Here is a 24,953-nt window from a genome sequence, read left to right on the forward strand (position 1 = left end):
CCAGTGCCACCCACCTCTTACTAAGGAATTAACTATGTAAGGAATCAAGACAATTTCTAGATAATTACTCTTGAAAAGTCTGTCAGGATCACTGCTCAGGAACCTAGCTCAGGAAAACAAATACATATCTGAAGACAGAGGGTGGGCATTGATTCTAAATTAGGTTCACCTAGGCAGCATGTGTTGAAATCACCATAACTGCCAGTGGTGGGAAACAGGAAAAAGAAATCCATTCCTGTAGTCCCTTACTGGAAGTACCAGAGTGAAAGAGTTCCTAAGCCACATAATAAGGAGGGAAACAGAATGGAGGATAACTCTTTAAGATCTACTGATTAGGTAGCTCTTCCTGGCTCAGCTGTCAATCCTCTCTGATGCAGCTTTGAAAACACATTCTGGAAGTAAGAATTTCAACACATGGAACCCAGCCAGAAGCTGCTAATTGCGCGTCTTTTCTTAAAGGCTCTACTGGAAAGGGCAAGAATAATGCATCACAAAAAGAGACTCAGTTCCAAGGACAACACAAGTGGCATTAGAAAGGGTATGCTCCATGGGATGTCCACTAGCCAAAGGTGATAGGGGAAAGGTTCCTTGATTGTACCCACTCCACTGAGATCATTGATGAACTTGAGAAGGGTGTTTTTGTAGAGTAAATAGGGAAGGTTAGAAGCCAGACTGCCAGGAGCTGAGAAATGAGTAGGTGATGAATGAGCAGAGATAGAAAGTAGGAGTTTGGCAGTAAAAGGAAGGCTAGCTTGGGGGTGGAGAGCAGGGAGAATAACAGGATCTAGTGAAGGTTTTTTAAGGATGAGAGGCACCTGAGGATGTTTTTAAGCAACAGGAAAGCAGCAGTTGATAGGGAAGAGATTGAAGATAAGATCAAGAAGGAATCATTAATTGGAAAAACTGCTAGGAATTCTAGAATGGAATTGGACCATTCAAAAAGAGAAATCTTAGTCTTTTGAACAAAAAGGATCAGATCACCCTCTGAGCCTGGAATAAAAGAAAAGTCAGCCAAAGATTTAGAAAAGGATTGAAGTGTAGCGCAGGAGAGATGAGGGAGCTCATAATGGACAGCCTTGATTTTTTCATAAAGAGGCAAGATCATCTGGTAAGAGGTGGGGTGGCATTGCACGGCTTAAGAGAAAATTTGGGGCTCTTCATTACAGGCTGTGCAGTAAAGAGTCAATGAGGGAATAATAAAGGATTGTAGTGAGGGCTTCTTGGAGATTCCTTTAGCTCGGATGAAATATTATAAGATAAATCACAGCTCCATTCATTCTATACAGTGGATTCTTTCCTTGCTATGAAATACCTTATTAAAGCATGATGTCATAGAGAAAGGGAGTCCATAGAGTTTGAGAGTCAAGGAAGACCTGGGTTCATGTTCCAACTCTGAAACACACTGACTGTGTGAATGCTTCACATCTCAGCTCTAAGACAATAAACTGCAGAACAGGTGCTCATCTCCACTGGTGGAACGCATTTCCTAACGTAATGAAATCATAGGGTTAGTGAAGAAAAAAGACATACACTAATGCGAGTTTGATATGGGTTCTGGATGCATTCCTCCTCTTATGTGCTTCCACCGCCTTCAAATAGCGTAGCTACAAAATGTAATTTTTAGTAGCATAATTATGCTATATCTTTTTAAATAAAAATAACCAAGAATAAATGAACCTACTATTATGTTCCAGAAACTACCTTTAGCCAGTTCTATCCAACGCATGTCAAAATGAAAAGCTGACAATTATCTTTTTTATTTCAAATTTTTTTTTTGCAATTAGCAAGCATTTTTTTTCCTATCTCACCTCTCCCCTATCCCCAATGAAAAAGAAAAAAAAAAAAAGTCAAGCAAAATAAATTCCCACAGTGGCCATGTCCACAAATGTATGTCTTATTCTACATTTTGAGTACACTGCTTCTCTCAGGGGGGGTGGATGGGTAGCACTCTTTATCAGTCCTTTGGAATAGGAGTTGATCATTATATTGATCAGAATTCTCAAGTTTTTCATTTTTTGTTTTAACAATATTTTTGTTATCATGTAAATTATTCTCTTATTTTTTTCAGTCTTCATCAGTTCATAAAAGTCTTCCCAGATTTTTCTGAACTATTGCATTCGTTTCTCCTTGCAGTATGGTAATATTCCATTCCTTTAAGTACCACTATTTGTTCAGCCATTACTCAAATGAAGAGCGTTTCCATAAGCTTCCAGTTCTCTGGCACCACAAAAAGGGATGCTACAGATATTTTTGTCCAAATGGGCCTTTTCCTCTTTCTTTGAACTCTTTTGGGGAATAAGTCTACTACCACTAGAATAAGTACCACTAGGTCAATGAGTACACACAATCTCATGATTTTTTTTTTTGGCACAGTTCTAAATTGCTTTCCAGAATGTCTGGATCACTTGACAATTACACAGTTTTTCCCAACATCCTGTTCAACATTATCAGCTCCACCAGCAAGGCATCAACGTGCCTGTTTTCACTCACTCTAACATGTCATTCTTTTTTTGATATTCTTTGCCAATTCATTTGGTATCTGGTGGATGGAACTACTGAGTTTCCTGAATTTGCATTTCTCTTATTTTTAATGATGTGGGAACTTTTTTTCACATGATGATAACTTGAATTTCTTCCTTTGAAAACTGACAATTATCTTCGTCCCCTCCCCAAACCCTCTGACTACGGTGCTTCTGTCTATGACACCACCATTCACCCAGTCTCCCATATTTGAAATCTTGACATTATTTTTAACTCTTCATACTCTTAACTCTCATATCGAGTCAGGTACCAAGTCAATGCAACCTCATATCCACCATCCCCTTTCTTTTCCCATTGTCACTATCCTAGCACAGGCACTTCATTCTCTTTTCTTCTAAACTATCTTTCATGTTGCTGCTGGATATATTTTCCTTATTTCATAGAGTCAGACATTTGAAACAAAACTGACAGGCCACCTATTTCAATTTGTGCCTGAACACCTAACCAATGGTCATCCAACTTTTGCTTGAAAACCTCTAATGAGAAGGAACCTGCTACCTCAAGTGGCAGCCTATTACACTTTTGGATAGTTGTAACTGTTAGGGCCACCACCTACTGACCAAATGCCACCAACAGACAGATAGACACAGGAACCCTGAGAATGGCATTACCTCTCAGACCACTGCTCTTGCTTCCAGCTCAGCCTAACCCTCACAGCCCTCATCCATAGAAGCAGCTTCTGTGGAGGAAGTGGGGGGCAGGTAGTCATTCCAACTAGTGCCAGCCAACTACCATCCATAAGAGAGAGACAGGAAGCAGCATGTGCTAGGCAAGTTAAACCACCCCACCACCACCATATTAACTATCATCCAACCCCAGGCTCTGATGGACACAGCCCAAGTCAAGACCTTGAACCAAAAGTCTTTGGAATAGCAGTTTCCAGACATCATTCTTGGAAGCAACCTTGGTGGAAAGGCAGCCTGGCAATTGCTCCTGCAGGTGCTACAGACAGAGCTCTTGAAGCCTCCAAAAAGAAAGTTCTTGTCACCGAGGTCCTTGGTACTGTCAAAGAGTTCAGTATGATAAAAATGAATTGATTTTTATCAGTGGAAATGGCATTAAAATAGAGGCATTCTCTGATACTGAACCCAAAGAGCCATGGGACTTTTTTGACTTGCAGCTAAAACTTTCTCCATGTATTTTCTTTCTCATTAGAATATGAGAGCAGACTTGCTCTGCATCCCCAGAATCTAGTGCAGCACTTTGTACACAGAGAGCACTCAATAAATGCTTCATTCACTCACTCATTAGGCAGCTTTTCCTAATGTTCAAATCTGGCTCTTTTGCTGTTTCTACCCATTGCTCCCAGTTCTCTCTAGGATCAAAGGAAACAAGTCTGATCCTTCTCCTAGAACAAAGTTGTGGAGACAGTTGAAGATAAAGACAAATCTCTTCTCCTCCAGACCAAATATTCCCAAATCCTTAAGCTGATTCTCATGGAATATTATCTGAAGGCCTTTCACCATCCAGCTTTCCCTTTTCTGGATGCTCTCCAATTCATCAATGACCTTCCTAAAATATAGTGCTGAGGACTGAATGCAGAATTTCAGGCTTAGTCTGATCAGGACAGAATACAGGACAAGTACTTAGATGGTCCTGGACTTACACCTCTCATGAAGCAGCCTTAGACTGTATTGGAATATGTTTGACTGCTGTTACACTTTTTGATTCATATTTAGCTTGTAGCCAATTAAAACCCTAGGGTGTTTCCAAATGGCTACTGTTTAACCACTTCCTCATGCAGTATTTCAGTTGATTTTAAAAAAAACCATGTCTAAGACTTTACATTTCTCCGTATTAAGTTTCATTCTATTAGATTCAGCCAAAAAGAACTGAAAACTTTCAGCCCAATGTTCCAGCTTGCAGAGATATTTTTGGATCCTAACTCTGTCATACACATTAGCTATCGAAACTGGCTTTGTGCCATTTCTGAATTTGATTCATTGATAAAAATGTTAATTAAAAAAAAAAAACCACAGGGCCTCACCATGCATGGATTCCTAAGGCCCTGAACCAGAAACAGGGCCTCAGCAACTACATCAGGCACTTCTTTCAGTACTCTGAGATGTAGTTCATTTGGGTCTGGTTACTAGAACTTGGTAGGAGCAGTCAGGTGCTTTTAGCATCTCCTTATTTGTCTTGAGTTTCAATTCCCTACTGGCCATTTTGTTCTGTTGTTACAGTCCAAAGTCATTCTCTTAAGGAAGAAATCAGAAGCAAAGTAAGAGATGAGCAGCCCATCTTCTTGCCCTACCACTTGTGACTGACCCATCTACCTCACTCTATATCAAAATCCATTTTAAACAAATTCTTAACACACAGTCATATCCTATATATAATTAGCACTCAAATTAATAAAAGAACTTTAATTTGGTGGTATCATAGATTTCCAGATATTATAACTTACCTAAAAGGTTATAATTCATTAAAATATCTTTTATTTAATAATAATAGCTAATATTGACCTGGCACATTATTAAGGTGTACAAAGCACTTTACAAATATCTCATTTGATCTTCACAACAACCTAGGAGTGGGTGCTATTATTTTCCTTATTTTACAAATGAAGGAAATGAGGCCAATAGAAGTTAAGTGACTTGCCAAGGTCACAGAGCTACTAAGTGTCTGAGCCTAGATATGACCTCAAGTCTTCCTGATTCCAGGCTCAGGACTTTATCCACTATGCCATCTCTCCCTTCTTCCTTCCTTTTTCTCTAGGTCTTTCCTTCTCTCACCTAGGCTGGAAATCTAGTGGTTATTCTCAGGCTGACCCTACTGCTGATATATTGAGAAGCTTTGACTAATTCCAGTTCAGAACTGGGCTGATTTGCCTCTCATTAGGCAGCATGGTGGCCTCTTGCTTCTGGAAGGCTCATAATGTTGTTTTCATATTTAAGTGCGGACACCCAATTGGCTTTGCCCTAGTACTGCAGCTTAGAACTTCCAACTCAAGCTATCCATCAGCCTCAGCCTTTCCAGTAGCAAAGATTACAGGAGTGTAAAATCATGTTTGATACTAAAATATTTCTCATTAAAATATTTTACAAAGTAATGATAGATACAATATTAAATGCTAACCTAGTAATAATATTATACACATATGAAAAGCATGACTACTCAAAAGTTTCTATGATTTTGTTGAGATATAGAATAACTTCCCTAATGCAGATGGCATCCTGTGTATGACTTCTCTACTAAATCCTAGGCAGTTACCTGGGTTACATAGAGCCTAGTCAGTGCCTAGGGTCATACAGCTAGTAAATGTCAAAAGAGTGAATATTTGAGCCCAAGTCTTCCTGGTTGCAGGGTGAAATATCAGCAATCTTAAACATGCAGACAATACCACTCCAATGATTTTATATGGTGAGGCTCAAAGATCACTGTAGATGGTGGATATTTAAATTAAAAGATACTTGATCCTTGGAAGGAGGGCTGTGGCAAATCTGAACAGCACATGGTCCATATGGTCAAAGCCATGCTTTTTCCAGGAGTAATATAAAGCTGTGTGGGAGTTGGACTATAGGAAAGTTGATTGACAATATTTGAACTGTAGTGCTGGAGAAGCTTTTTGAGAGTCTCTTAAATAGCAAGGAGATCAAATCAGTCAACACTTAAAGAAATGAATTCAGTCTATTCGCTGGAAAGTCAAATGCTGAAGCTTAAATACTTTGACAACAGAAGGGGAAGAAAGAACTCATTGGAAAAGACCTTGATGCTGGGAAAGACTGAAGGCAAAAGAAGGAGAAAGCAAAAGAAGAAATGGATAGATATAATCATGGAAGCAATAAACGTGAGCTTGGACAGACTTCAGGAAATAATGAGGATAAAAGGGCCTGATGTGTTATGGTCCATGGGGTCACAAAAAGTTGGACATAACTGAACAACATCTTTAATAACATGATGATTATACATATAGAGTATCTAAAAATAAGCTACCAAAACTTTAAAATATATATATTTCTAGTTCTGAAGTCTTTCTCTTCTGCCTGAAGTCTGGACCTCCCCAACCCCTTCAGAAGGCAAGAAATACAATACTCATTATGCATATCAAGTCACAAAACACATTTCTATATTTGCCATGTTAGGGGGGAGCAAAAAAAAAAAAAGTGAAAGAAAATATGCTTCACCCTGCATGCAGAGTTCAGCAGTTCTCTCTCTGGAAGTCAAGAGCATTTTTTATCACGAATCCTTTGAATTAAATCCACCAAGATTTTTGAGACATCTTGAACATATGATGTAGCATAAATTCTACACCTTGTAACGCATTTTTACATTACATTTTACCTTCACAACAATATGAAGAAGACAAAGTGGAAGGAAAGATGTGTATCTATCAATCAAAAAATATTTATCACGTACACTAAGTATTGAACATACAAAGAGGTAAAATCAAGGTTCCTGCCTTAAGGAACTCACATTCTTAGGGAAAAGACAACATATAAACAACCAAGTACATACAAGATATAGACTGTATACCCTAAAGACGTATATATAAAAGAAGGAAAATCCCAATGCAAACCAAAATATAGCAGCACCTTTTGTGGTAGCAAAGAACTGGAAAGGAGGTGGATGCACATTAATTGCAGAATAACTAAACAAATTGTAATATATGAATGTAACGTATGTGAATAAACGTAATGGAATATTATTGTGCTGTAGGAAACAACAAATATGATGAGTACAGAGAAGCATGGAAAGACTTAACCTGAACTGGTTAAGTAAGCAGAGCCAAGAAAACAATATACACAAGGACTTGAATAATATAAAGGGAAAGAACTACCAAAAAATATTAGGAAAAGTGAATGTTGCAAAACTACAAAAGACAAGGATGTCTCCAAAGAGAAGATATATGAAAAAACAGCTCCTGCCACTTCTTTGAATATCGTAAAATAGAGTATTATATGTATTTTTAGATTTTTTTTTTGATGCATGGTTGGATTTTGTTGCTTCTCTTTTTTTTATTATTTGTTATATGGGATGGCAGGGAAAGAATACTGGGATAAACTTATGCAATGTAAAAACAAAAAATACCCCTAAAACTAGTTTTATAAAAAGATATTTAATATAAAAGGGATTTAATGGTATGGAATGGAGGAGAGCATGGACCAGAAAAGCCTTACTGAAGAAGGTGGGTCTCGATGGGTCTTTTTCCAAAACAATGGATTCAATTTATGCGTATTCCCTGCTCCTACCACATACAAACAAACAAATATGTGCCCTGCTTTCCAGCAATGTGCAAGAATTTAAAACACAAACTATTTTTGGAAGTGTCTGCTCAGGGATAGACCAAAATAGGAACTTTCTCAGACCTACAGTTCTACACTCTATGTAGCCTAAGTCTCACCTAAGGTCACACAACACAGGTAATAATGATAATTAACAATATTGATAATAATAAGCATTTATAAGGCGCTGTAAAGTTGGCAAGGAGCTTTGCAAACATGTTCTTACAACAAGCCCTGGAGAAAGGTGCTGTTATTAGCCCCATTTTACAGATGAGGAAAATGAAGCAGGCAGAGATTACGTGACTTTGCCCAGGTTGTACCGCTAGTAAGCATCACGGGTCTGCATTTGAACTCAGATCTTCCTACCTCCGGGTCTGCGCTCTAACCAGCTCGTCCTCTAAGAGCGCAGCAGGTTCCGAAGCAAGACCAGGGGCGCAGAGGCAGGAGGCAGCCCAGGAACACTTTCTGCGCCTGCGCAGTCCCCGCCCACAGAGAAGCCCCGCCTCCCCTGGGCTCGCGCGCACGCCGAGGGCCGCTAGGGACGAGCTCGCTCCATCTCCTCCTCCTCCTCCTCCTCCTTCCGCCCCACGTGGTGCGGCCGCTGTGCGCTGCCGAGGTCTGCGCCCCGCGCGCGGCTCTGCTGAAGCTGTCCGCGTGGGCTCGTCACGGCCCTCCGGCCATGGGAAACCCAAAGAGGAAAGCCCTGAAAGGACAGGGCGAGGCCGCCGCGGCCGGCCCTGCGAAGAGGCCTCGCGGGGAAGCCTTCACCGGGCAGCAGTTTAAAACTCAGCTCAAAGACCCTCAGACTGCGGTGTCAGGTGAGCATCCTGGGCTGCGGGGGTCGGGGGTCAGGGGTCAGGGATTAAAGGGCGGGCGAGGGGGCGGGGCTCCCGCGGGCACGTGGTGCGTGCGCCCGCCGCCTCGTGGGCTACGTCCTCTCCCGGCTCGCCTGGGGCGCTTCTGAGACCGAGCTGAGCCTCCCGCAGCGCCCACGTTGCCCGAGGGCTGCACCGACACGTCCGGAGTTCACGCCGCGGGTTCGGCTTCCTCCTCCGTGAAATTAGATTAGATTATCTCCGGGGACCCTTCAGTCTTGGGGTCCCATGTCCGTCAGTCCGTTCGTCCTCCCCTCAGCTGTCACGTGGATCTGATCGTATCGCTCCCCCACTCAGGGGCTCCGTCACCTCCAAGACTGTGGGCGATTCAAAGGCTTCCATACCCAGGGCCCTTCCTACACCGCGGGCCAGGGGCGCATGGAACCCTCTCCTCCCCGCTCCTGTCAAAGTCCCCCTTCTCCTAGAAGGTCCTCCTTAGACCCTTCCCTCCCCAATTTATCCTGTACCCGTAACGGTTTGCACGTTAATATGCGGGTGATATTGCAGCTTGGGAGATTACCCACGTCCGATAGATACCTCTGCTGCTTCGTCCCGTCCCTCGGGCAGTGGCTCGTCCCTTCTGCTGTACCTGGACTTGATGTTGTCTGTCCCCTGAACTTGACCTTTCATCTCTCACTTCTGTGCTCATGGAAGAGCTCATGTCCTTGCCTGGATGCACTCTTGGCTCCCTCCCAGGAGCCTTCACCCTGCAAGTGTCTTCATTGTATCTTCTAGTAGACGCTAAACCTCTTGAACTGATACTGTTACTTGTTTGTTTCTTTCATCTCTGTCCAGTGCTACACAGTACCTTGTGTATAGCAGGTGCTTTCCCCCTTTCCTAGATGCAGGGTCAATCCTAGATTTAAAAAAAAATGCATTTTTACTTATTTTGTTAAGTATTTTCCAGTTCCATGTAAAAATTTTTAATATTCATTTTTTGGAATTTTGAGTTCCAAATTATTTTCCTCCCTCCCCTTCCCCGCCCTTGAGAAGGCATGCGATATATATTGCTTATACATGTGAAGTTACGCAAAACATTTCTATATTAGTCATGTCACAAAAGAAAACACACAAGAAGACAAAGTTTTTCAAGTATGCTTCAATCTGCATTCAGAGTTTATCAGTTCTCTCTCTAGAGGTAAACTGCATTTTTCATTATGGGTCCTTGACTTTCAGAGTAGCTCTGTCTTTCATAGTTGAGCATCATGCACTATGGCTGTTACTCTGTACAAGTTGTTGCAGTTCTGCTCATTTTATTCTGAACCAGTTCATGTAAGTTTCCCCAGGTTTTTCTGAACCTGTCCTGCTTATCATTTCTTATAGTGCAATAGTATTCCATCCCAATCATATACAACATCTTTTTTAGCCATTCCCCAGTTGATGGGCATCCCCTAAATTTCCAATTCTTTACCACCACAGACAGAATTTCCGTAAATATTTTTGTACATAAAGGTCCTCTTCCCTTTTTTATGATTGTTTTGGGTTATAAACCTAGTAGAGGTATTGCTGGGTCAAAGGCTATACACAGTTTTAAAGTCCTTTGGACATAGTTCCAAATTGTTCTCTGGAATTGTTGGACCAGTTCACAACTCCAACAGACAAAATTTTTGAGATTCCAGGATCCTAAAGGCAAACTTGGTCATCTCCTTTTTACAGATAGATGGAACAGTAAATGGAATCCTGGACTTAGAATCAGAAAAACCCAAGTTCAGATCTTATCTTAGACACTTAAGTAGCTTTGTGACTCAGAACAAATCACTTAACCTCCAATTCCTTCATCTCTGAACAGGGAATGATAATAGTTCTTAGTTCTCAAGGTTGTTTTGAAAATCAAATGTGATAATCTACTTAAAGTGATTTCCAAACCTTAAAATAATATAAATGTTTTTCTTAATCTTATTCTTTATTCCCCATTCCCAAAGTTCCCCATAGTTTCCTGTTTCTTAAGCCCCAACTTTGGTGCTGTTCCTGGCTGTCTCATCCCTCAAAGTTCTCTGTAAGTCAGCATTACCTGCCTTTCCTCTCTTTGCTTCCAGATGGAATTTTCATTCCCTCATAATTTCTCAGTCATGGAAAAGCACTCTTGAATAATCTTAGTCTCACTAATATGTGAATGACTAGGTCATAGAATTGTAGTCACCTTAGAAAGTCTACTAGTGTAGTAGAATTTCTTTTTTTTTTTTTACAGGTGAACAAACAGAGGCCAGGGAGGTTAAATGACTTACTCTGGAGTATTTATATTTTTAAAGGGGAGATTCCTGTTAATCCACATACCTCTTAGGTGGCAGGGTTTCAGACAGTGTTACAAAATGAAAGGGAAAAAATCAGGCTAAATAGGAGGAAACACTAGGGTTTGTGGACTTCTACCTTGCCTGGTCAATACCTCTAAACTGTCCCTACCTTTCTCCCTTTACTTTTGAGTCTACAGATTCTCTAAAGGCTCTTAATTTTTTTCCCCATGGTGGTTCCCATGGCAGTAGCTCTGGTAGGGTGGGAAAGGGGATGGAAGAAGCATCAAGTTGTATAGTAAGTACTGTGTTTCCGAGTTAAAGGTTACTTCTATTAATGCCTATGTGTAACTTTTATTTCAGCTTTGGAAACTTTTGTCTCCACTGCCAGAATGTTACCACAAACTGGACTATATGATGTTGTGGAAGGATATATAAAAATTTCTGTTGAGTGTTCAGAAATTTTCCAACTTCTAAGTGGAGAGAAAAGAACTGAACATGAAGTAAGTTTCACTTGAACATTCATTACAAAGGAAAAATGACTTATCCTGCATCATGGTTGGTATGTGAGATACGATATATCGCATCTAATACATAATAAGACGTGATTTTTATCTTTGTCATTGTGGTTCCTCGATCCATACTTTTTTTTATTATTTATGACTTTTAAAAAGTTTTATTGATGTTTTTTGCTTTTATTTCACAACCATTTTCAGATATACCCCACTCCTCCTTCTCCCAGTAAGTTTTACCCGGTAACAATCATAAAGTCAAAAACAACCCTGGTTCCTTCTCTTTTATGAAAGGAGGATAATGCATTTTTCATCTCTTCTCTGGGACCATTCTTGGCTGTTATAATGCAGAATGGCCATTTTTATTTTATCATTCTTTCCATTTATGTTGTTGTCATCATTGTGCAATATGTCTCCTTGGCTGTGCTTACTTCATCCTACATTGGTTAATATAAATATTTCTATGTTTCACTGAATTCCTCATATTCATTGTTTCTTATTGGACAAATATTCTATTATACTCACATACCGCAGTTTGTTTACCTGTTCTTCAGAAGATGCACACCCCCTTTGTTTTTAGTCCTTTGCTATGACAAAAAAACTTGCTGCTGTTAATATCTTGGTCTACACGGAACTTTTATTCCTAATGCCCAGGAGTAGGATCTTTGGGCCGAAGCATATAAATATTTTAATCAGTTTTTTTTAGCACAATTGACTACTATTTTCTGGAATTGTTGGACTGATTCATTGCACCATCAATAATGTATCATTCTGCCCATCTTCCTGTAGACCTCAAACTGACTCTTTTTATCTTTTGTTATCTTTGTCATTTTGCTCAGTGTGAAGTAAAACCTCAGAGTTGTTTTAATTTAAACATCTATTTTATTATTAGTGATTTGGAGCACTCTTTTTTATGGCTGTTAATAGTTTTTAATTGTTTAGAAAACCGTTTATATCTTCCTGTTAGTTAAGTCTTAGAGATATTCATGTCTTTCAAAGTTGTGTTGGTCCCTCGTTTTCGAAGAGAACCATGCCATCAGAGAAATAATGACATGACTTGCACTTGACTTTGTTTTGAGTGAGGGAGGGCTGTGCAGGTCACCAGCCTCACTTCTCCTTCGGAGCCATCTGAATGCAGTGGCCAGATATTTGAAAGTATTCTTGTGATGAATAGCAATTTCCTGGTATTATTGTAGTTTAGTGGAATAGCATTTTATTAAAGGTTGGTTTGAACATTACTAGTTGTAAATACAGAGGACAAAAGATAGTTAAGAATAAGGACACAGATTTTAAAAACCAGCAATATTTCACACATTTTAGAAATAAATCAAGTTGACTTTGGTCTCTTCAGGATTCTAAACAGTTGAAAATTTGATTTTGGGATCCTTAGTAAACCATTTGAAATCTTGAGTATGTGTAAGAATCTTTAACTATTAAGATACCAGACAATAAGAAACAGCAATAATCAGGATGGGGGTTTTTTTGGTTCAGAAAGGAAATAATGAAATTTATGAAAGTCTTTAATTTTTGTCTTTGCAGAGGATATTAATATTTAAAGCTTTAGAAGCCATATTACTGCGAACAGCAGGTGATCTTTCTCATTTTCATGTTGTGGGAACTAATATCATGAAGAAAGTTACGAATAGCCATATGAAGCTGATTTATGAATCACTGAATGCTTCAAGCTACAAGTAAGTCATTTGCCATATGTTAACAGAACCAATACCTGGGCTGTTCTAACTTTTGTTTTTGGTGTTAATGAGGACCTTTTGCCTTCAGACTTTCCTAGTAAAAATCTATTTGTCATTTTAATTGGCTGCACTGAGTACTGTTTTCCCATCCCCTTTTTCTTTTTCCAGTTAATCAAGAAATACTTATCAAACACCTATTATTTGTCTACCATTATTTTAAGAACTTTGGTGGTACAACAAACAAAAGCTTATATCTTGGTTCTGGAAACATATATATATGTGAAATCATTACTGAAGTAGACCATTATCTAATGAACTAAAGTATGCAGCATATAAAGTTAAAGATTGGAGCAGTATGGGAGTAGAAAGACATGGAACTTGGTTTTAGAAGACCTGGGTTTGAGTTTCAAGTGTCCTACTTGCCCTTTCTGACCTTAAACAAGTCATTCAACCATTCTAGGCCTTTATTTCCTCATCTGCAAAATGAGTATTAGACTAAAGAATTTTTAAAGTTTCTCCTCACTCCTACAGTTTAAGATTCTACACTACTAGTCATGTAACTATTATTTTACAGTATAGTATCTTCTTCTTATGGAAATGTATGCTATCAATGGATATTTTTCCTTTTTGTCTCCCAGAGACAGAAGTAAACTCATATGATTATTTACATAAGGTGCATATACCCATTCTTGAAGTCTCAAGGCAGTATATCATTATAATCTGATGTCCTTTGCCCTCAGTTTCCCCCAAAACAGGAGTTTCTATTTATAGGCATTTTAGAGCCGGAAGGAATCTTAGAGGTCTGGTCCAACCACAGTATTTTACAGATGAGGAAGTGTAGGCCCAGAGGAGGGGAAGTGACTTAGCTAAGGTCACACAATTAGTACGTTGAACAAGTACTTGAAACTAGGCAGGTGTGAAATACACTGGTCTGTCAATTGTACCATTTTACCTCTCTCCATGCACACCTTTCCCTTTCTTCTTCCCTTTTTTTCCCATTTCTCCTTCTGACACTGCTGCTACCCTGGTTCATGCCCTTATCACTTCAACATCTGGACCATTGCGATGGCCTTCTGGTTGGTCTTCTTGCTTTAGATCTCTTCATTCCAGTCCATCTTTCATTCTGCTGTCAAAATGATTTTCCTTAAGCTTAAGTCTGACCATGTAAATTTCAGTGACTCTCCATCTTCTCCAGGATCAAATGTAAGATCCTCTAGCATTTAAAACTCTTTATAACTTGGCACCTTCCTACCTTTCCAGGTTTCTTACACCTCACACTTCTCCATGTAATCTGCGATCCTGTTATACTGGCTGTCCCCTGTGTCTGGAATTCCCTCCCTCCTCATCCTTGTCTTCTTCAAGTCTCAGCTAAAATCCCACTTTCTGCCTTTCCCGGGGGCTACATTTTTGCTTTTCTTTGTATTCCAAGAATTTAGCACAGTGCCCGGTACATAGTAGGTGCTTAGTAAATGCTTGTTATCTGACTGATTAGCTGACAGTGCTTCAAAATTAATATACCTTGCACTCAAAAGAGTTCTTTTCACTCTGAGAGCACGTGTACCTCTGCTATTTTGAATTAACTTTATATTTTTTTTTATTGTACACATAGAATGAGTCAAACCTGCTTGAACCTCATGTCAGCTATGGTGGCGCAGGGTCCAGATGCTGCCAGGGATTTCTATAGCCGTTTTGATTTCAATAAAAACTCGTTGTATGGTTTGGTGAAAATAAGAAGTCCAAAGGTAAAGAACATTTAACATATGCTTTTAACATTGCTTTTGAATTTTCTATATTTTCTTTTAAAATGTTTACTTTCCTTTCTCTTGATTTTCCTGTGTTCCAAACTAAGATGTGGTAGTTATGTGAAAAGGGTGTATTTTGTGAACTTTGGGGGTGATTGGGACTGTATTTGACTCAGGCTAGTCTCTTGGTAGTTTAGGTTTGATATTGAAACAAAATGAGGCACTCATGGGTCATTCAGCAGTGAACAAAAGAAGATTTACTTAGTCTTATCCAGAGAATAGTCAATAAGGATAGTCATTGAGAATCCTTTGAATTGATTTAGCTGAGCAAATCTTCCACCTCAGTTCACCAGCCAGACATCTGAGAGCCTCTCCAGCTCCTCAGGGCCACTTTGTACTCGGGCAGTGAAGAAGTGATATCAACAGTTTGAGTCTTTAGTCCTCTGAGGCAACCAAGTCTTGAGGAATATCTTTATACCTTTTAAGAAAAAAGTAGCCCAGCTTACATGGGGAAAGGGTTGTGATATTGTTGCTACCAAGGGAGTCAATTGTGTTGAATTGTTCCTTCCTTTTCAGGTAACAAAAAAAACTCTAAAACAAGTTTTGTTATTTTGTTTGTTTGTTTAGAGCTCCTCTTTTACCCTTCCTTCCTTGGTCTGGAATCAGGAAAATTGCTTAAATATTGTAGGAATTGCTTGTTAAACCGAAAACTCACTCTTAACCAGGATTAAGCCAGAAATTGTAGAATGGATGAATGAACTTTATCCATACTGCCCAACCTGGCCAATCCTAGGTTGACAGAAGGGAGGTATTCAAGGAAAGAAAGGCAACTTCATTTTGAAGTCATATTGGGAGGCAGATGTTCTGTGCGTAGCAGATGGAAAAATGCAACTCTCTGGGCAGATTCTGGCAGCCTGGTGTGAAGTGTAGTCTTAGGATGACTGTGTAGAATGATTTGGATGAGATTTCCCATATTCCCACCAGTCAGAGCTCAGCCCTAGGATGGAGTCCTAAAACTGAATGGATTAATTCTTTCATATGCACTTCAGATTTCCATGGCCTTAGATATTATTTCTGAATTTATGTACTCTTTGCTTATATATAATTCCACTTAAAACATCTACACACACAGCCTAGATGGGAAGGTGAGGGGGAAAAGGAAAAGAAGGTTTGGGTCTGGTGTCAGGATGCCCAGTGGTATCAGGGATAAAGGATATATAATCAGGGACCTTGTGGGACAGATCTTAGAATCCAAGGAGTTAAGCTAGCTTCATATTAGTAGCTTAGTATCTCAAATTATGGTTTAGAGATTTATAACGTTTAGTTTATAATGTGGCAAAATAAGGAGTTGACCACCCTCATGTGGGATAGTCAGTCCTCAGGTTGCTGCTTCACTCATTACCATGTTTATTCTTACCATTTTGAATTCTAAGGTTATCCAGGGTGTGTTTGGATATTTCCTTATTAATTACTAAAATTGAAACACTTCTTATTAATTAGCTTGGAACCCCACCTAGGATTATTAAATATTAAGCACATCATTATTAAATTTTAATATTGGACAAAAAAGAAGCTTCTATTACTATAAACAGTTGTTCTTCACCTCTATGTATATGTGTGGTGTTAATAACATATACACACATGTAAATGTAGATATACCAATTCTAACCTTATTTACTGAATATGAACTTTTTTTGAGAGCCATACTCTTCTCACTTCTGGAGGAAATGTCAGGGCTTTGTATTATGTATTTTCTGGGGTCCTTTCACTTTGTTCTGTGGTTATTGAGTTCTGTGTTCTTCAAGGATCACACGGTGACTTAGTCTAACGAGATGCAAACTTTTAGTAGCCCTTAAAGTCTGATCATTTCTTTCTTAGACTGAACTTTTTGGTCTCTCGACTTTGGTTTTGATTCTAAGCAACACGTTTACAGACTTGTTCCTGGGTGGTAATTGAGGGTACAGATGCTGGCCCTGTTAACTGGTAGGATCTTCATATTTAGAGTGATAAAGCTGTAGGCCCACCTTGGTCCCTCAGCCCTGTCCTTGTCACTCATCTTCAGGCTGACTCCTAGATACAGCTCTTATATATCACAAAGCTACCAGCCCTCCCTGGTCTGTGCCCATGGGTTGAAACCAAGATCCTGCTTTGACTACTAAGCTGCTGGTCTACCCCTGGTCTTTATTTGCCTGGTAGTTGAAACCAGAATCCTACTCATGTGTCAGAGCTTCAAAGCCACAGTCCCAGCCTTGGTCTAAACCTGGGAGTTGAATCTGGGATCCTGCTGGCCTACCCTTATTCCACAGTTCTTGCCTTGATCACTTGCCTGCGAGTTGATTTTATGATCTTGTCCTGGAAAAATGACCTACTGTGGTTTCTTCTTGGATTTCTTCCATCACTACTTGGCCTGGTGCTCTTAAATTTTTGTTGGAGGGATTATGGGCTCTATTGGTTCTTCATCTCCGCTCTTTTTTCTAGTCTTTTCAAATAGCTTTATTTACAGATGACATATTTTTAATTCCATTGTTTTCCTTTGTGAGTATTGGTTTATCCTTGTTATTGCTTTATAGTGTTATCACTCTCAGTATCAGAGGTGAGGGTGGTAGTTGATCTTGGCTAAACATTAATCAAAATATTTTAAGCTTTCTTTGCAATGAAATGACTGTAAAGGCCAAGGGTTCCTTTATAGGAAAGGCAAATTTGGAAGCAAATCTCCACAGAAAATCACTGGCCCTGGTAGTACTCTTCCAGCTCAGAGAACTTGCTGTGGTATGGCATGTGATGGGGAGTGATCATTCACTTAGGGGGAAGAAATGATTTCTTTTCCTGAAGTAAGCTAGTTAATATTTAGAGCAGTTTTTCTTCCCTGTGGAAACCAGTCCTATTAATATATCTAAACCTGGGTAGAATGAAACCCTTGGAAGTCATAACTTCAGAGAAGGTTTTCATGATTGTTCAGTGTGTGCAGGCTTATGTTTCATGTTTGCAGCTGTTGTTATCACTGGAGTTGATGGGTTCTGCCCACGGGAGTTGGAAGTGTGAATGATGGGTTTATAAGAAGGCTCTAAAACTATTCCAGATGGCTCTGTTCCTCCCCAGTCCCCCGTGGAATTTCTGTTCTTAAATAGAAAACGTGAAATTGAACATTTTTATTATTTAGTGAGAATATCCATCAGGCATATGTCTTAGCAACAGGTTCTTTAAGTGCTTCTTTTCTTTTGCCAAATCGGCTTCTTCTGCCATCTTCCAGGTGCTCTGACAGCTTCAAGTAAGCCCTCTCCTTAGTGAGCATTAAAAGCAGGTGAAGATTTACAACAGATTTTATTTTAAAACCATGTCATTTGAACTAGAAGAAACTATTGGTAGTCTATTTAACTGAATATTGCTTTATTTTTTGTAGCAAATTTCTCTTAGATTTAAAAATTTTCAAATATTATTGTATTGTATTACCCATATATCATAAGATTTAGAAGTAGAAGGGTGCTTTAAAGATCAACTAGGCCAGCCCCTTCATTTTGTACATGAGGAAATTGAGACTCAGAGGTATTTAAATTATTTCTAATGTGGAGAAGGAGAATGAAGAGAGTTGGAAAGAGAAAGATTAAAAATGAGAATTCTCTAAGAAATAATTTTAGGGCAAGTGGATATATGCTAGTGGATAGAGAGCACTAGCCCTGGAGTCAGGAAGACCTGAGTTCAAATGTAGCCTCAGACACTTATGAGACTGGGAAAGTCACTTACCCCCAATTGCCTCCAAAAAAAAGTTATAAAAAATAATTTTAGTGGCCCATAGAAATAATTCTTTAATTGAGTGAAAGATTGACCACAGCTACAAGATGAAAGTGTTTTTAAAGAGTACTTTTGAAAAAAAGTGTAGGTATTTTAGTATATTTGAAAACTCATTGTGAATTAGCAGTGTGTTACAGCACTGAAGAAGTTAATGCCATATTAGTCTCCATTAAGAGAGGATTTAGTCACCAGCATTAGGGATATGAGAGTCCCTAGACCTTTTCAGACAATATCCGTAGTAGAGCAGGCATCCAGGGTAAGATGAACACAATATTGAAGAATATTATGATCATGCCACACGAAGACTGTAGAAGGAATTGGGGATGTTTAGCTTGGCAAAGAGAAGACTTTAGGGTGGGGGTTCTTAAAGTATATGTTGATAATTGTATTCTAATTGGTTTCTTATGTAATCCAATGAATTTTATTTTATTCTTTTGAAAATATTATTCACCAAAGGTATCCATGACATGAAACAGGTTAAGAACTCTGCTTTAGGGGAACATGATAGCTATCTTCAAGTATCTAAAGAAAAGTCTGTCATGTGGAAGAGAGATAAGATTTATTTTACTTGTACCCACAAGGAGAGGGGAAAAAACAAAGACTCATTAATTGAAAAAAAAAAAATCTTTTCTTTTAAAGCAAACTTGGTCATTGAAGGGAATGTGATAGAGTTGTTAAGGATATAGTAGGATTACTCAACAGCAACATTTGCCTAGCTAATTATGTAATGTGAATTTGTAGTAAGGAGAATCATCTCAGTTTTAGGCATTTCTCCAGCAACACTGAGCTCAGCATTTCTCATTTCAAACCATTTTCTGAAAAAGCATCCTCTTTATAACATTGAAGCCTTTCCTTGAAGACCCCTGGTGATGACAGCCCCTTCTTTGTTGCGATAGTCTCAATGGTTATGATTGTTTTTCTTCTAGAAAGCCTAGATCTGGCTTTTTGCAACTTCTATCCAGTCCTCCAGCTTTTGCCTTATGGGGTCAAGCGAATAAATCTGTTTCTTCTTCTGTGTGATAGGTGTTTGAATACTTTTGACAGTGATCACCAGAGACTTCTTTTTTCTAGATTAACTATCCTCAGTTCTTTCAGTTAATATTTATGTGGATTGATTGCAGGATCCTTAACTAGTCACCCCTTGTCTAGATGCTCTTTTGCTTATCAGTGTCCTTCCTGGAAAGTGAACTCCCAGAGTTCCTTCTGGTCAGAGCAGCCAGCAGAACTAGATCCTCCCTAATTGTGGACGCTGTGCCTTTTTTAATATAACCCAATTAGCTTTGGGTTATAACACAATAGTGCTGATTGATATTTAGTTTGTATTCCGCTATAGCTCCCAAATCTTTTTCAGGTGAGTTGCTATCTAGTCACACTTCCTTCCTCATGTGTTTGTGAAGAGGATTTTTTTTAACCCATGTGTACATATACAAACACACATACATACATACATATATACATATCTATGTTTTAGAATCATCAGGAGGCATCCTGTATAGTATTATAAGGCTTAGAGTGAGGAGACCTGAGCTCTAGACCTAGTTCAGAAACTTACTAGCTTTGTGGCCCTGGGTAAGTCACTCACCTTTGTACCTCTCTTTCTTTATTTTTGAAAATGGTAATGTAGGTACTGCTATCCTTACCTATAGGACTTTTTTGAGGAAACTGCTTTGTGTATCTTTAAAAAGCCATATAGATGTGATCTATATAGTTTCTTATGTTATGAAGTAGACTATGAGTAATTTAGAGAGAAGGAATTATAATTTTTTTTCTCTTCCTAACGCTTCACAGTAGCTACTGTGTTATTATGCTCAGAATTGTGGGCCATGATATTGGCCAGCCTTTCCTTCAGCAGGCTTTAAGAACTTTGTTTGTAATGCCTTGTAGACACTGATCTTCAAAATTGCCTGTGGTGTAGAAAAAGCACTGGAATAGAATTTCAAAAACCGGGTATCTTCAGCCCAGTACCGCCAATGACACAACTTTGTGACCTTTTAACTCTTGCTTAAAAGAGTCCTTAAATACTTCTTTGGAAGTCCTCAACTGCCAAACAGCTCAGTCAGTATTATGATGTTATTATGAGGGGGGAAAATTTAAAAACAATAACAATTATGAAAGAATACCTCAGCAAAAAAGTTTGCTAATATGGTTGCCTTAATAGTCCCATTAGGATCCTTCTATTTTCTATTCAAAATATGTATACAAGAGGTTTTCAGTGTCTCAGAAGTCTGGCCTGGGTGCCATTGTTCATTGGCGGATTGTTTTCATTTATTATTGAAGTTTAATATGATAAAATCTGTACTTTTTCCTGACATTGATTATTTATCATACTTAATAAAAACACAATATTTCCTCTTCACTATACTATCAAAACCAGAGCCAGTTTTCCCATTCTGTTGAGAATATTTTCCAGTGGCAGGTGGCATAGTATGATGCCAGAAGTCTTTTGCCCCATTGAAGTGGTTTTGCTGCCTTCAAAAATTTGAGGAGAGCTGTTGAAAAAGAAGGGTACATGGGGTCCTGTTTTAAATTGTTTATTTCTTAAGAGGACTGAAATTAAGCAAGAAAGAGGAAAAATGAGTAAGAAGATTAGAAAAAAAGCGAGACATATCACAAGGAGAAAGTGTCCATTTTTTTTCAGCTACAATTTCACTGACATCACAGTGCTGAGGATTATCAGTTATTGAACTCAGCAGAGTGGGCATGGTCTCATAGGACCAAAGATTGGATCTGGAAGAAAATCTTTAGAAGGCTAGGTATGGTGGTGTATGCTGGTAATCCCTGCTCTTTGGGATTCTGAGAATGGTGGATTGTTTGAGTTTGCAAGTTCTGAGCTGCAGTTTTAGGGCTAATGCCGATCCTCTGCTTGCACTATCTGGCAAATGTATGGTAAGCCCCTGGGAGTGGGGGCCACCAGGCTGCTTAATTAAGGAAGAGTAAACCAGCTTGGGTCAAACACACAGAATTTCAAAACTTTCATGCCAATCAACAGTGAGATGGATTCATGAGCGGCAGCTAGTCTGGGCAAGATAGGGCAGTCTTGTCTCCAAAAACAAAAAAAAACCAAACCCTAAGCCAAAGACAAAACCTAAACCACCTTATATGTATTCTATGTATTCTTCAAATGATTTGTCCATGTCATATGTAGTCATTGGCAAAGGTAGGCTTCTAATCCAGGTCTCATGACTGAATCCAACACCTTTTCCAATGTAACATTCATTGCATGTAGGACTGGAAGAGCAAGGGACCACAGGTGAACAACCCCAAGTCTGAGTATCCACAGAAGACTTGAGTAGAAGACCCATGTCCTCCACCACACAGTGCCAAACTCAAATAGAAACAGCATATTGAATTAGAAAACCATGAATAGCTATGTTGTATTGTATTTTTATTTATCAATCATTTTCCAATTGCATTTTAAATTTTTAAAAAATTTATCATTTATTTTTAATACCTTTCTTTTTAAATTTTGAGTTCCAAATTCTCTTCTTCCATCTCATCTCCTCCTGAACTCACCGAGAAGGCAAACAGTATATCAGTTATACATGTGAAATCATTCAACGTATGTTTCCATATTAACTGTATTTTTTTAAAAAACAAGAAAAATAAAGAGAAAATTACACTTCAGTTTGCACTCAGAGTTCATCAGTTCTCTTTCTGGAGGTGGATAGCATTTTTCATCATGAGTTCTTTGGAATTTTCTTGAATTATTGTATTGATCATAGCAGCCAACTCATTCTCAGTTGACCATCATTACACAATAACTGTTACTATATACAGCGATCTCCCTTCACTTTTCATCAGTTCATATAAGTCTTTCTGTGTTTTATTCTGAAACCACCCCTCTCATTATTTCCCACAGCACAGTAGTACTCCATCACAATTATGTACCACAGCTTGTTCAGTCATTCCCAGTTGATGAGTATCCCCTCAATTTCCAATGTTTTTGCCACCACAGAAAGAGCTGCTATAAGTATTTTTGTACATATAGTTCCTTTTCCTTTTATCTCTTTGGGATACAGATCTAGTAATGGTAATGCTAGATCACAAGGTATGCACAGTTTTAAAGCCCTTTGGACCTAGTTCCAGATTGTTCTCCAGAATAGTTGGACCAGTTCACTACTCCATCAATGGTTCATTAGTGTACCTGTTTTTCCCTCATCCCCTCCAGCTTTTGTCATTTCTAATAAGCATGAAGTGGTTCTTCAAAGTTGTTTTAATTTCCCTTTCTCTAATCAATAGTGATTTAGAGCATATGATGATAAATAGCTTTGATTTCTTCTTCCAAAAATTGCTTGTTTATATCTTTTGACCATTTATCAGAGAAACTTGAAGTAAAAAATTTTATTGCTTCATTGTCTATGGTACTTTTTAGCAAAATGAAGTTTCTCTGATTATCTCTTAAATAGATCTATTTTTTGCTTTTTCTTTTCTTTCTAAGATAAGTTGCTATCCCTGCCTTTTTTTACTTCAGCTGAAGTGTATTCTGTTACAGTTCTTTATTTTAATTCTATGTGTGTGTTTCTGTTTTAAGTGTGTCTCTTATTAACAACATATTGTTGGATTTTGGTTTCTAATCCATTCTATCCACTTCCATTTTATGAATGAACTCATCCCATTCACATTCACAGTTATGATTACTGTGTGTTTTCCTTCAATCCATCATCTTCTGTTTCTTCCTGTCTCTTTTTGTCTTGTCTCACCTCAAAAATCTATTTTGCTTCTAACCGCTGCCTCCCTTAGTGAACCCTTCCCTTTGTTACCCCATTCCCCCTCATGTCTCTTATCCCCTTCCCCTCCTTTTTCCCCATTGGTTAAGTTACATTTCTAAATGCTACTGTGTGTGTGTGTGTGTGTGTGTGTGTGTGTGTGTACGTGTACATGGACCCATGTTTTTGTGTATGTATGTGTGTATTTGTATTCTTTCTTTGAACCAGTTCTGATGAGAGTGAGGTAAAGTATTGCCTTCAGCCGTCTCATTTTCCCTTCTAATGCAAAAATTCTTCCTCTTTTATGTGATAAAATTTTCCCCATTCTCTCTCTTCCTTCCCCCTTCATCCCTCTTTCTCACCCTTTAATTTTTTTGAAGATCATTCCAACATTATCGACTCACATCTGTGCCCTCTGTCTGTGTAAACTCCTTTGAACTGTCCTAATGATGATAAAGTTCTCAAGAGTTCCAAGCATCATCTTTCCATATAGGAGTGTAAATAGTTTAATCATATTAAATCCCTTCAGATTTCTCTTTCATGTTTACCTTTTTATGCTTCTCTTTAGTCTTCTGTTTGGATGTCAGATTTTCTATTTGGCTCTGGCCTTTTCATCAGGAATACTTGAAAGTCCTTTATTTTGTTAAATGTCCATTTTTTTCCCCTGAAGGATTATACTCAGTTTTGTTGGATAGGTTATTCTTGGTTGTATTCTAACTCCTTTGCCTTCTGGAATGTCATATTACAAGCCCTCTGCTCCATTAATGTCCTAAATCTTGTGTGATCCTGTGGTTCCATGATATTTAAATTGTTTCTTTCTGGATGCTTGCAGTATTTTCTCTTTGACCTGTGAGCCTTGGAAAATGCCTATAATGTTTCTGAGAGTTGTCACTTTGAGATCTCTTTCAAAAGGAGGTAATTGGCAGATTCTGTCAATTTCTAGTTTACCTTCTGGATATGAGATATCAGAGCACTTTTCCTTGATAATGTTTTGAAATATAATGTCTATGCTCTTTCTTTGCTCATGGCTTTCAGGTAGTCCAGAAATTCTCAAATTATCTTTCCTCAATGTATTTTCCAGGTCAGTTTTTTCCAAAGAGACATTTCACATTTTCTTCTATTTTTTCATTCTTTTGACTTTGTTTTGTTGTTTCTTGATGTCTCATGGAGTCATTTTTTCCCACATGCCCAGTTCTGATTTTTAGGGGATTATATTCCTTAGTGAGCTTTTGTATTTCTTTTTCCATTTGACCAATTCTACCTTTTAGGGAGTTCTTCAGTGAATTTTTTGCCTCTTTTACTATTAGGCTAGCTCTGTTTTTTAAGGTGTTATTTTCTTCAGATTTTTTTGTGCTTATTTTTACTAAGCTATTAATTTTCTTTATATAATTTTTTTGCATTACTCTTGTTTCTTTTTGCAGTTTTTCCCCTATGACTTTTATCTCTTTAACTCTTCTAGGAGTTCTTGTTGTGTTTTGGTCCAAGCAGCATTTTTTTCTTCCATGGTAGACATCTCATGTTATTTTCTTATGTGTTTGTTTCTTGGTCTTCCCTGCCACCATATGGCCAACTTCTTTTTGTTTGCACATTTTCTTAGCCTATTTCCTGACTTTGAACCTTATATCCAGATTGGATTCTGCTCAC

The 24,953-nt window shown here is 38.5% G+C and overlaps 2 protein-coding genes across 2 annotated transcripts in view; one reads left to right on the forward strand and one right to left on the reverse strand.

Annotated features, from left to right (window-relative positions):
• Positions 1-8,292, reverse strand: part of EVA1C (eva-1 homolog C) — a 127,568-nt gene extending 119,276 nt beyond the window's left edge. The window contains exon 1 of the mRNA XM_072615091.1: positions 8,133-8,292. The gene's annotated coding sequence lies outside the window, so the exon portion shown is untranslated. The remainder of the gene's footprint in view (positions 1-8,132) is intronic.
• Positions 8,293-8,445: 153 nt separating this feature from the next.
• The window catches only part of URB1 (URB1 ribosome biogenesis homolog), a 100,153-nt gene continuing 83,645 nt past the window's right edge, over positions 8,446-24,953 (forward strand). The window contains exons 1-4 of the mRNA XM_072615084.1: positions 8,446-8,584; positions 11,233-11,372; positions 12,921-13,072; positions 14,682-14,814. Coding sequence (XP_072471185.1) covers positions 8,446-8,584; positions 11,233-11,372; positions 12,921-13,072; positions 14,682-14,814 — 564 coding nt within the window. The remainder of the gene's footprint in view (positions 8,585-11,232; positions 11,373-12,920; positions 13,073-14,681; positions 14,815-24,953) is intronic.

This window comes from Notamacropus eugenii, chromosome 5 (assembly GCF_028372415.1).
Source record: "Notamacropus eugenii isolate mMacEug1 chromosome 5, mMacEug1.pri_v2, whole genome shotgun sequence".
Classification (NCBI taxonomy): domain Eukaryota; kingdom Metazoa; phylum Chordata; class Mammalia; order Diprotodontia; family Macropodidae; genus Notamacropus; species Notamacropus eugenii.